Below are 13325 nucleotides of genomic sequence, written 5' to 3'. Positions count from 1 at the left end.
CATTATTCATTAAAACGAAATCAGAGCAATAAAAAACCCAAAGAATTTGCATCGAAAATTTCATTATTCATCAAAACAAAATTAGAGCAATCAGAGCTAGGACAATACCATAACGATGCAAGGCGGAAAACGGCGAGAGAAGGGAGAAGATGCGAGGACGACGATGGAGCTGAGACGCGTGAGGAGGATGAACATTTTATGACGAAGACGACGCAAGGCAGACAACGGTGAGAGAAAGAGAAGATGCGAGGAGGATGGTGTTTTATGCGTGTGGAGGAGGACGGCGGCAGAAGAAATAGTTTTGAAAAATCAACCTTAAACTTGATGTTGAGAATGACGATCTGAAGCAAGTGATAATATCATGAAAATTTTGCACGGTGGGTTGTAGTTGGAAATGTTTGAACCGGAGCGTGGCACATTAAACTGTCATTATTAGACATTAATGCATTTAATATTAAATCAAGGAGAGAGCAGAGTTGCTGAGAGAAGAGTATTTTCTATGAGAGAGAAAGACAAATAAGTCTAGCTTATTACAAATCTACTATTAAATGTTGAATCAATTAACATGTTCGTCCACTTATAGTAATACTAAATAAATTTTGCAAAAGAAACATTAAATGTGAGGAATGAGGTTGAATGAGGAGATGAGAGAGAAAGGAAAATATGTCTGACTTATTACATATTATAGATACGATGACCTAATTATTTTTGTGATTTCTATGAGACATATGTTTCTACTCATATTTATACTCATTAATACGATGACCTAATTTTTTTTGAAGTTTCTACTCATATGTTAATAAAATTGTTCATTTTTTGATAATTTATTTGAGTCATATATTTATACTGATATATTATTATGAGGGGCCTAAATTTTTTAGCGGTTCACTAGGCCTCATTAGGCCTATGGAAAGCCCACTATCAAAGTAAGGGAAAGGGTCAAATTTTTTAAACATGATCTTTGTTCAATCACCAAGAACAAAAAACTATATATTTATAAAGACTTGATAATCCAACTTCCATGAATGAATCAATAAGAGAACAACAATGACTTAATCATTTCAATCAAACAACTTCAAAATCAACCATCAAAGTGTTTAAAATTGCAACATATCATAGACAACATCATCAACCAAAGAATTAAATATTTGATCAGCAACTTCTTCACCAAATTCATAAGCATCAACCTCATAATCCAACTCCAACCACTTTCCATATTGACTACTCATATCCTTGTCCACAAGTTCATCAACCATTGAATCTCTCATCCCTTTCCAACCCAAAATTTCCTTGTACACATCATTTGCTAACCAATCTTTTCTTTTCACTATTTCAAACCCTTTAATCCACATTTTATACCCTCCTCCTACATAACTTTTGCATCTCAAATCCAAACATTCACTCACACAATCAAATATAACTTTCCTTTCTATTCTTGATTCATCGTCACTCTTGAAACCTCCCTTTCGGCTTTCCAACTGGTTGAAGAGATGAGAGTTAACAACTTCGTGAGATCGACCGAGTGAAAAATCGATATACATCAACTCAACATTACATAGTATCTCTTTCACATAGTCTAGCTCCCATGTACTTGATGATCTACCGAACTTCATCACAGAAAATGTACTATTCTGCTTCTTCATCATAGTCCTAGTTGATGTTGAAGAAGCTGAGTCAGATAATTCTGCATCACATTCAGTTGGATAGAACTTCCTTGAAAAATTAAAGCCATGAATTTCTTGGGCTTGAAGAGACGAAAACATTTTGCTTCCTGAAAGTATAGACAGTACAAAATTATCGCTTCTGTCATTAAATTAAATAACAAAAAAATTTACAGTCCCTTTTCAAGCATGACTACCTTCTGTACTAGTAACGTCTGCGCTTATCGAAGATTCACAGCTTTCGATCGAAAAAGAAGGCTCAAGAACTGAGATTGGACTTGGTTGTCGGCAATTGAATGACAATGGTTCCATCTCATCACCCTGCAAACATTTTTAAGTTTAATGACTCACTCAATGGAAGAAAAACATAGTTAAAAATATGCCACCAATTTTATTCAACAAGTTGCGGTTTTTCAATGGTACTTTTAGCAATCATGATTTTAATAGCTGTGCAAATTCTGTTTCACATTACATACTGTAAAAAAATTGTTGTTGACTAAACTCAAATTCGGTTCAATTTAAACATGACATTTGCATAAACTTAGAAAGTGCTAATTCTAACACAAAATAGTGCTTCTATCATTTCAACCGTTAGACTAATCAAATGATCGAGAATAGTGCAGCAGGGGGGAGATGTAGAAAACTAAGCTATCAAGGATCCGATCGAGATAATGACTTATATATAAATTAGGCAACCAAAAATTGAAAAGATTGCGACATACCCATGATTTATGTTTCAAGGATGATTCTGGAAGATTGGTGAAGGACATGTCAGAACCACGGCTACCACTTAAACTTTCTGTAAATGACATATCTTGGTCTTTCTTCTGCTCCGATCTTGGATTGAGGTTAACTATATTGAAGTTGGTTACTTGATCATTTGACTTTGGTGCAGTAATGGAAGAGGTTTCAACTCCACTTGTCAATTGATTCAATTCCTTCAACTTCTGTTCTAGAAGAATACCTAAGGCGTCACCACCAATTACATTGTATCCTATTGGAGACCTTGTATTGTCTGCGTCTAGCAACACTCTTTTGATGCGTTGATCTAATGAAAGTTCATTAGTATTCTTTCCATCTTGTCGAGGTGTCTCAGAACCTGGATTGCTGCTGCTCCTTGTTAATGGTGTAGTAAATGTGAAGGAAACTACATCCATGTCTTTCTTTTTCACTTCTTCAGACCAACCATATTGTTTATTACTTGATAGATTCGACTTAACAGACTTTGGAGTTTTGTCGATGAACAAATTATCGACAACTCTATCGTTCCAATCTTTGTCCGTAGTCCTTTTCTTTCTTGGAAAATTGTTTGTGCTGGTGTATAGAATTTCGTTTTCGCTATCTGTCACCTCCACAGCTGACTTTCTCGATCCAACTTTAGATTTTGCAGTAGATTTACTACTGGAGCTTCTGTGTCGTCCGTAAGGGGAATCTCCAGTCGTAACTTTTCTTCCTTGTGAATTGGAAACCAATGGCTTAGATGGTGCTAATCTGTCGTTATTATCATTTGAATGGTTCTGTTTCAGATTATTCTGCCTCAGAACATTAGAAGAATTCTGGCCAGAAGATTTCCGATGCAAATTCTTCTGAGCATTTGCCTTAGGGAGTGGCTGATTCGATTTGATGTCGACATGCTCTTTTTGGCCCATCAAGTTTCTGCCACCTGTCGAACTCAAACCTTCCCTTCTTTGAACATTTACCTTTGCTTGGATTGCAAGCGAAACAGACTTCCCTTTATTCTTCAAAGTAGAGTCTTCTTCTGCATGTGTTGGAGACTTTACAGATGTTTCCGCAGACGAAACAGACTTCCCTTTATTCTTCAAAGAAAAGTCTTCTTCTGCATGTGTAGGAGACTTCACAGATGTCTCGGCAGACAAAACAGACTTCCCTTTATTCTTCAAAGAAAAGTCTTCTTCTGCATTTGTAGGAGACTTCACAGATGTTTCCGGAGTTCCATTCCAGCTTCTGTTCAAAGACTGTCCCTTTAAATACTTTGCAGCATTCGACTCGACTGATGACCTTTGAGAACGTTCTGAAACCCTGCTTGTTCTTTGAGAAATATCTCTTTTTTCTTTTAGCTCTCGAGTCCTAAAAGCCACGGAAGATGTCGTAATTAGAGGTACCTTCTGCGAAGAATCCAACTTATCTCTAACATCTTTTACCCTCAGTGAGACTGTCGATGATGCCGCCATATGTGTTTTAGCCTTTGCTTGGGAAGATCCAGGTTCAATAATTCTCGCTGCAGCCTCCATTATATATGCAGCATTGTTGGATGGAACAAAGCCGGGATTCTTAATAGGGGACAAAAGTTTATGGTGTGTAACAGGAATCGATTTAGCCGATTTCGGAGGTAACACTTCTCTTTGAAACTTTTCAATTGGTCTTGTAATAACCTTTTGAGGCTTTGGCTCCACGAAGTTGCTAGACGATCCATCAACTTTTTCAACCAACTTTCCAGAATATAGAAACTGAGAATCTTGAAGGGATCTTGTTTCAAAATATGGCGTCGAGTAAGGATCAGAGAAACCGGAAGAAGGCAAAGAATCTAATCCCATGAGCCTTGCAACTACATTAGGAGCTCGTGTTCCACATGTGTCATCACTTGTAACAGATGAAGCATAACTATTATCACAACTTCCTCTAACATATTCCCCTACACCATTTTCGTCTTCATCGACCTGAACAATTAAACAAGTAATAATTAGCAAATTTCATAACAAAAATTATATATATAAACATTTGAGTATGAAGATATAGCGATATTGCTACCAGATATGGATGTCTCATTGCGACATTGTGATTGGCTTTTCTTTCATGTTTCAAAGACTCTGCGAAATGATGAGAAAAATTCAGCAAGAGCAAAAGATAAAATGAAATGAACAATAGAAAAACTATTGCATGTCCTACACAAGAAGTATATGTACCTGGTAAATCTGACTTAGATGCAAATAATTTCTTGCGCGATTTCGAGGTCCAATCAAACAAATGGAAAAAACTACCTCCACTTTTAGTCCCTTCTTTTTCAACTCCCATTTTCAAAGTAGAATTCAGTATACCTTAAAAATGGATCAAGGAAGAAAAATTAACATTGTTAGTCAAGCAACGAATTATTATACCTCATTTGAAATTTAATCACAGGTAAAGAAGTCACAGAGTTACTTAAACATCACTAAAGAAAAGATGTGTTTTTCGTCCCTGTAATATGGTATCTGATATTAGGGGAAACTTGTAAGGATTCTTTTTTTCAGGGCCGAAAACCCAAATTCACCTACATTACAGGGACGAAAAGCACATTTTGCCCGAAATTTAATCACAGATATAGAAATCATAGAGTTACTCAAACACCACTACTTGAAATTTTAGAAACTTAATAGGGGAATATTAAATCAAAGGGTAACATAGAAATAAACATTTCTAAGTAAACCAAGGAAACTAGTGCAATCTAAATCAAAAACATTCAATTAACAAAAGAAATACTAGTACTACTGGAAAAACCCTAAGATCCACCTTAAAATTCACTTAGTGTAGGTTTGGGAGAAAAATTGATTTTGACACCTGTTGAGATATATCAAGTGTGAGTCCGATTCTCTCGAGCTTCTCCGGACTCTCCAACATAAGCAATTAAATCTCACATTAAGATAGTGTTGTTACATTCCAAATAAATCCAAATACACACAGCCACTAATTTCACTAATCAAGTACCCAAATCTAAAGATCCATACTATAAATTTAAGCTGAAATCAAACATTTAGTAATTCTACTGAAAAAAAAAAAAGGGAAAAGGGGCAACTAAGTAAAATACAATATTGATGATCAAACAAAGATATGTAGAAAACAAATCATGCTTATACACAATCATTACTTCTCAACCAAATGAATCTAATTATAAACAACTAATGAAAAAAACCCAAAAAAACAAAACACAGAAACTTCAACAGAACACTAAAAATAACACAAATGATGGCAATGTGGCACCAATAAAGTAACCAAATGAAAACGAAATCTGAAAGGAAAGAACCAAACAGAAAGAACCCATTAAAGGAAAAGAAGAAAAGATTGAAACTTTAGCATTAGAATGAACACTTACGTTGAAAGAATGAGATGGGTCAGCTACGAATTTGAGTAGAGTGAAAGAGAGGGAGAAGCATATAGCACCCACCAAAAAAACATTGTCTTTTGATTTTGTTCTTTTTTCCTTTTCAAAGTGAAAGACAACAACGTAGTTAAGGAATTTATGTTCGAAGTTGAAAAGAATCAGAAATTGAATCAAGAAAAATGGGAAAATCTAGAGAGAGAGAGAGAGAGAGAGAGAGAGAGACCGTTTGAAACATTTATGAACGGAGACAGAGAGAAATAAAATGAGAACTTTGGTTGAATAATAATAATTTAAAAATAAATAAAATAATTTAAAAACGCTTTTATTTGAAAATTTATAGGATTGTTTGGATTATTAAAATAGGAGAGTTTACAACGTCTCTCTAGAGAGAGGGATGAGAATTCAAATTCCAAATGAAGAAAAAAGTGAACCGAGGAGCTTCATGACGTCACCTCTTTCCTTGTATTTGGTTAGTTGGTTCGCCAATTGTTAGAAGACACGTGGAATGTCCTTTCGAATTCTTCATCTTTCAAATAAGCTCATAGACCGCATTAAAAAGAAAAAACTCACAGATGTTTTTTTTTTGTTTTTTGAGTAAAAACCAATCTTATTAAACAACTAAGAGAGAAAATTTCCTATATCTTTTTGGATATAAAGGAGGATACAAGAAGGAAAATTATTGGGCCAATTTTGATTGGGCTCAAATTCAGCCCACCTAGCTAATTCATTTGCAGCTTGGTTACCACCTCTTCTCGTCTAAGAGAAGTTCAAATTAGGGTTAGCCTCAACAAACGCAATGCAATGGCGGACCACAAAACCTCAGTTCTTTCTAACTTCCCTCTTCTCTATTATAGCTCTAATGATAGATTGAGAGTCAGATTCAAAAATAACATTCGTTAATCCCATCTCTTCTATCCAATCTAACGCCACGTTCAGACTCAAAGACTCACCTATGTTGGAACAAAATTGAGATTTAATTGTTCCCCTGTGATTATTAAAGTTTTGATGATAACAAAATATTAAATGTACAATTGGAGATACTAAAAATTTATTTGTAAGTATGCAGAATTAGTTTGAAGATAAGTTCTGAACATATGCCAGAAGATGACCATTCAGAGGTTCATAAAGCTCAGAGGATATCAACGTCAGAAGTTGTTAGTCTAAGAGGATGGAAACCTCAGGACTTGATAAGTCGGAGGATAATAAATCTCTGGATTGATCTTAATTCTTGTGAAGACTTGATCATGAAGGTTGAATCACTGCATCAACACTTTTACCAATAAAGAAAGCGACCTCTCAAGTGGTTCAGAATAGCCTTCTTACATTATCCCTAGTCTTAAGGAAGGAACGTGATTTGTCTGGTCTCTTAGCTTAAAATGGAAAGTCTTCTCTACATCAAGTCAAAGTTACTGAAACTCTTATTCAGTTTTGGATGACATTCAAACTCATGTCAAGACAAATGCAAGCAGACAATCTTATCTTCATCAACGGTCATATGCAACGTCTATTTCTCTTTGGGATATAAATACTAGACAAAGTGGATTGCTAAAAATATAACACAAGTACACGTTATCCATTGCAAATCTTTCAATACAAACACTCAACCTCTGAACCGTGAATTTCATTCTTATTCAAAATACTTTGAAGTCTTTTAGTACTCATTGTATTTTATTATCAAGGTTCTCTAAGTGTATTGTATTATATCAACAAACTTTATTTACTTTCTTAAATTTGAGAAGTCTCTTGTTGTGTGCTTGAGCATTGTGTAGAAGTCTCTTGTTGTGTGCTTGAGCATTTGTAATCTTGTGTGATTATAATGAAATCCCTTGGAAGTGCAATGAGACTGGACTACTCTCGTTTTGTGAGAGGAACCAGTATAAAATTGATGTGTCTTTTCTCTCCCTCTGAACTTTGTTTATTGTGTTTAATCTGATTTATCCGCTGCTATCTTTATTAAGTTAGAACTTCGAAAAAGTTTTAATTTATCTAAAACACAATTCAACCCCCCTTCTTGTGTTTTCACACCTTCAACCTAATACTACTTCGTCCGTTCGAGTTAAAGAGCGAGTTGCAGCTCCAACGGCGCTTCCGGCCGGCCGTCTCAAGATCATCCCTGCAAACCAATGGCCAACACTGCTTAGGTGAGCATCCACATTGGTTTTTAGGGTGCCCCTAAGCGGTGGAGTCCAGCTGGTGTTGTTACTGCAAGATCGCTGATTAACATGACGGTTTGGGAGCGAAGTGAGGAGTCCGAAGGTTTGGTATTCCATAAGCAGAGAGGACGCAGATGTGCACAGCTCCAGAGGAGGTATGTATTTGTTCTGAAATATCTTGACGTTTCTAGAATGCCAAATGCCATAGATAATAGCTACTATATGCTCCATACTTTGTCTATCTGTGTTATTGAATAAGTAGGTAATCCAGTCATAGAGGTTTGAAACCTTGTTGGATTCTAGATTGATAGTTAGGGGTGAAACGAACCAAACTTGTTTAATCCATTCACAATCCATAAAGACATGTTGGATAGTCTCCACCTGGTTAGAGCATCTTGGGCATAGAAGGTCACATTTGACACCTTTTTTGAAAAGGTTCCCTTTAACAGGGAGAGCATTATTTAGAATCCTCCAAAGGAGGTGGGTGTGTTTAGGGGGAATGTTTAGTTTCCATAACTTAGGCCAAATGTCATCTTTATTGCCTGAGTCTGTTGCCCTGTATTTGTCTGTGTGTTAGTCCCACTCCATAATAGCTATGTAGCCTGATTTGACAGTATATTGGCCATTAGTTGTGCCATCCCAAGTAAGAAGATCCTGTTGATTTTTTATCTATAATGGGAATTTGAGTGATCATTGAAGCTTCTTGAGGGAAGAAGAGCTACTTTATGAGGGTAGAGTTCCATTCATTGGTAGTGTCAAGCATGCTCATTTGTTGTATGGGTTTAGCTTTTAGAAAGTAGTCTTTATGGTAGTATTTTGCTTTAAGAACTTGGGCCAATTGTGATGAGGGTTGAGTGATAAGTCTCTACCCTTGCTTGGCAAGTAAAGCTTCATTGAAAGCTCTAAGGTTCCTAAAACCATGGCCTCATTTATGCTTGTGAGAAGAGATTTTTGACCATTTGACCCAATGAATCTTTCTGCAATCAGTAGAGCTTCCCCACCAAAACTTACAAATCATTTTCTCGAGTTGTTCACAGACTCCTTTGGGAATGAGAAAGCTGCTCATGAGGTAGGTGGGGATAGCCTGGGCAACAGCCTTGATTAGAGTACCTCTTCCTGCATAGGAAAGTTTTTTCTCTTTCCAACTTTTAAGTTTATTCCAAACAATTTCTTGAATAAAGTTAAAAACTTGCTTCTTAGATCTTTCCATAGTAGTGGGGAGCCCCGGATATTTAGTGAAGTGAGATGAGACTTTCATAGGAAGAATCTGAACTATGTCATTTTTTGTTTCAGTTGTAGTACCTTTGCTAAAAACCATATCTGATATTGAATAGTTGACCATTTGGCCGGAGGCATCCTGGTAGGTTTGAATGATTTCTGTCATCTTAGTGACTCCCCCTTTGTTAGCCCTTTAAAACATTAAGCTGTCATCAGCAAATAACAGATGAGTAATCTCAGGTGCTGTGGGGGCGATTTTAACTCCATGGAGATCCTTTTCTCTGTGTTCCTTGGAGATTAAGCCAGATAAAACATCAGCACAAATGATGAAGAGATAAGAGGATAAGGGGTCTCCCTGTCTAAGACCCCTTTGAGGAGAGAATTCCTGAGAGGGGTGCCCATTAATAAGTATAGAAAATTTCATAATAGTGACACAGTTCATGATTATTTGAACCATATTGCTTGGGAATCCCATAGCCTCCTTTGGATAAAGTGGAATGGTCTTTCCTTAAGGAAAGACCATTCCACTTTATCATAGGCCTTAGCCATATCAGTTTTGATACCTAGAAACTCTGCTTTTCTTTTGGTATGAGAAAGATAGTGAAAAATTTTAGATGCTATCAAGGTATTGTCAGTAATGAGTCTTCCTTTGGTGAAAGCACTTTGGTTAGGGCTAATGATGTTGGGTAGGATGTTTTTTATTCTATTGGCTATGGTTTTAGTGATGATTTTAAGAGAGACATTACAAAGGGAAATGGGGCGAAAGTCACTAGGAGATGTGGGATTGTTAACTTTAGGGATGAGGCAAATGTTGGTGGAATTGAGGTGGCTAGGATCACCTTGGTTGTTAAGAATGTTGAGCACCATGTGGAGGATATTTGAGCCAATAATATCCCAATAATTATGATATAATTGGGCAGGGAGCCCATTAGGGCCAGGAGCAGCCATGGGTTTTAGGTCTTTCATAGCTAGATACACTTCTTCCTTGGTGTAACTTTCATTTAACAACTGATACATATCCTGATTTATCTTTCCTTCTACAACTTTTACTGTCTCCTGGATATTTCTAGTGTCTTGGTGAGAGAAGAGGTTTTGGAAGTGTTCAATAAAGATCTGCTCAATTTTATCTTCTTCATAGTGAATTTGTCCCTGAGGGTCTCTAATCATATCAATAGTGTTCTTCTGCTTTTTTATGTTTGCTTTCATGTGGAAATATTTAGTATTCTTATCACCCTGTTGGAGCCATAGGACTCTAGATCTTTGAAGCTACCACATTTCTTCACACTCAACAATATCATCCAGCTCCTTTTCTTTCTTTTTAATTTGCTCCATGCTTTGGAGGGTGCCTTTGTTATCACTTAGGATTAGTAATTCTTCTTGTAGGGTTTTGATACGTTTAGGGATAATTCCAAACCTTTTTCTACCCCAGTTGTGAAGAGCAAAGAGAGTATTATCAATTTTCTCTTGATGGGTCTGGGCCTAGTATGTCTTTGTTGTTGGGTTAGGTGTTTGTTGAACTCTAGAAGAATGGGGGCATGGTCAGATTTGTATATGAGGAGATGTGAGTTGGTGAAGTGAGGGAATAAAGATATCCGATCCGAGTTAGCCAGAAATTTGTCTAATCTGGCTTTTATTAGAAGAGGCCCCTCTTGTTTGTTTGTCCAAGTGTAACTGTCACCCTGGTAACCTAGATCCTCTAAATCAGAAGAAGTGAGAGTAGACCTAAACATAGTAGCTAAGTTAGAATCAATAAGGTTACCCCCAAATTTTTCAGAGTCATTAATAGTTATGTTTAAGTCACCAAAGATAAGCCATTTAGTGTTAAAATTAGCAGTGCTAAGTTGATTTATAAGAGTGCAAGTGAGGTGTTTGTGTTGGTGTTGAGGGTAACCATAAACACCTAAAGTAAGATAATACCCCCAAATTTACCCCTGTTCCCATTTAAAATACAATCAATAGAAAAAAAGTTGTAAGTAGCAGCAAACTTATCCTTTACAAGGTTTTAAATAGCGGTCACGGTCGCAGTCGCGTCAAGGATTTCGCAATTTCGGCTGTTACGGCTGTTGCGTTATGAAATACGGTCGTCGCGGTGTGAATTAATCACAATATCGCACAAATCTTATTAAAATTATTTGTACTGTGATATATGTATAACAACTTAAATATGAGATAAATGTAAAGTTTTGAACTAGGAAAGAGTTAAAAAGATATAACACTTTATCATTTATGTTCATATTTGTATTAAAAATGTGATTTTTATGCATTTCTATTGGAAAAAATAGAAGTCTCTATCGATTAGCATTTTGTCACGGCCGTATTGCGTTTCTTTGCGCCTGTATCGGTGTTTCGTCGCGGCTGTAACGGAGTTTCGGCGTGATTTTTTTTCACCATATAAAAACGGTGAAAAACGGTAACGGTAGGCACCAATACCTTTTTGTCGCGGCCTTTTTCGCGGTAACGGACCTTTATTTAAAACCTTGATCCTTTATGTGATTAGTGTTGTTTTGCATCTTAGTTTCCATGAGAAAGACAATGTCAGGCTTGTGTTGAGCAATGAGCTTTTGAAGGGCTCTGACTGTCTTGGGGTTGCCAAGTCCCTGACAGTTCCATGATAAGATTTTCATTGCTTCTGGCCAGCCTGTGGTCTCAGGCCTGCCAATGATTGTATGTCCATATTGCTTCTGCTGTCTGTGTTGCTGTCATAAGCCAATTTCAATCTTTTGACTTGGAGGTGTTCTTCTATGTTGATTTTCCCAGTTTATTCTGTATTCTGATTGCTTTCACTGTTTTGCTGAAATGTGGCCAGTTGTTGATTTGTGTCTTTAGTAGTGCCATTGTGATTTGATTCCTGTTGATGTTGTTCCTCCATAATATGAGTTTGGTTGTTGTTCATAGTGGGTTGGGTTTGTAGTTTCATAGCAGCTAATTGGGCTAGTAAGGCTGCAGGGACGGAGGTCGTTTCGGTGCTTTGGTATGGTTTGGTGAATTGCTCTGTTACAGTGTTTGTAAAATGATGATGATAATACACGATTCATAGTTTTTGGGATTTTGAGAGGGATGAGAAGATGAAGATGAAGATGTTTTGGGTTTACCAGGAAAGAGTTAAAAAGAGAAGCTGGTAGATTGACACGTTAGGGGTTGTGATCGATAGGTGTTCGATGAAAGTCGTGAGTACTTACTTACTCCTTCCTCGTTGAAATGAGTTACATAAGTTAATTTAGTACTTTAAGGACTGTGTGGTAGATTGACACTCACTTGGTCTGACTGCACAGACCTGCTCTGATCGACACATAACCCACACAGTCCGAAGACAACGGGGCTCTGATACCAATTGTAACACCCAAACCCATTATTTATATATTTCTACCTTTAGTAAAATCTTTTTCAAAATACGCAACGGAAAATCACATTTAATTTATTGAATATCGGTTCGAGTATTACACTCCTCTATCAAAATAATACTAATGTAATTAATTAGTAAAAACAGTGTTTATACAATTCTTTGAATCAAATAATGTATTTATTGATTATACAAAACAACCTAGATAAGGAGACTCTATATACATATAAAACCCCTTTTCCCGTGTCACAATCAGAGCAGAGCTTCACCGACGACTCGACATCGAATACCACAAAACCTGTAAATCTGGACCCCCAACGGTCCAGCACATAACACATAAAAGAGAGTTAGATAACATACTCAAAATATACAAGTGTAAGTAAATGGTACTTAAACACTTCTTCATAAAAACATGCATAATCATACATTATACATATACATCACCATCATTCATGCATATTCATATATCATGCATATACTTCATTTATCACCTAATCAAACATCCACAAAATACACCAAACATATAGTTTCACGTCGTCTCGGACAATACCAAAACATCAACAAATACATTGTTCAGATTATGGTCATGACGGACCCTGCGTTGTTCATTTTATAGTCATGACGGACTCTGCTCCTCACATACGGATTAACAATCAACATTTACCAAGTATGTGTCAAACATCATTTATTATAAAATGCACACATAATCCCTAATGCAATCTAATGCTTCACATTCATGTTATGTCCTCTAGACACCTCTAATGCATGTGGTACCATCGTCTTTATCAGAGTATTTCACCTCCGATATCCGTCTTTATCAAACAAATATAGTTCGATATCCTTCTTTATTGGACAAG

General features: G+C 36.5%; 1 protein-coding gene across 2 annotated transcripts; it reads right to left on the bottom strand.

Moving 5' to 3' along the window:
• Positions 1 to 960: 960 nt before the first annotated feature.
• Positions 961 to 6199, bottom strand: LOC123885644. Of its 2 annotated transcripts, none has more exons than XM_045934937.1 (6): positions 5749 to 6199; positions 4586 to 4717; positions 4431 to 4489; positions 2384 to 4339; positions 1859 to 1982; positions 961 to 1771 (listed from the first exon to the last, which is right to left on the bottom strand). In XM_045934937.1, exons 2-6 carry the CDS (start codon positions 4692 to 4694, stop codon positions 1098 to 1100), a joined length of 2922 nt encoding a protein of 973 aa, XP_045790893.1. In that variant the 5' UTR covers positions 4695 to 4717; positions 5749 to 6199; the 3' UTR covers positions 961 to 1097. The 2 variants fall into 2 exon arrangements, with proteins under 2 accessions (XP_045790893.1, XP_045790894.1); XM_045934938.1 differs by having other exon boundaries at positions 5169 to 5751.
• Positions 6200 to 13325: the final 7126 nt, after the last annotated feature.

The sequence above is a fragment of the Trifolium pratense genome, linkage group LG5, assembly GCF_020283565.1.
Source record: "Trifolium pratense cultivar HEN17-A07 linkage group LG5, ARS_RC_1.1, whole genome shotgun sequence".
NCBI lineage: Eukaryota > Viridiplantae > Streptophyta > Magnoliopsida > Fabales > Fabaceae > Trifolium > Trifolium pratense.
This window is presented reverse-complemented; position numbering and strand designations above follow the sequence as displayed.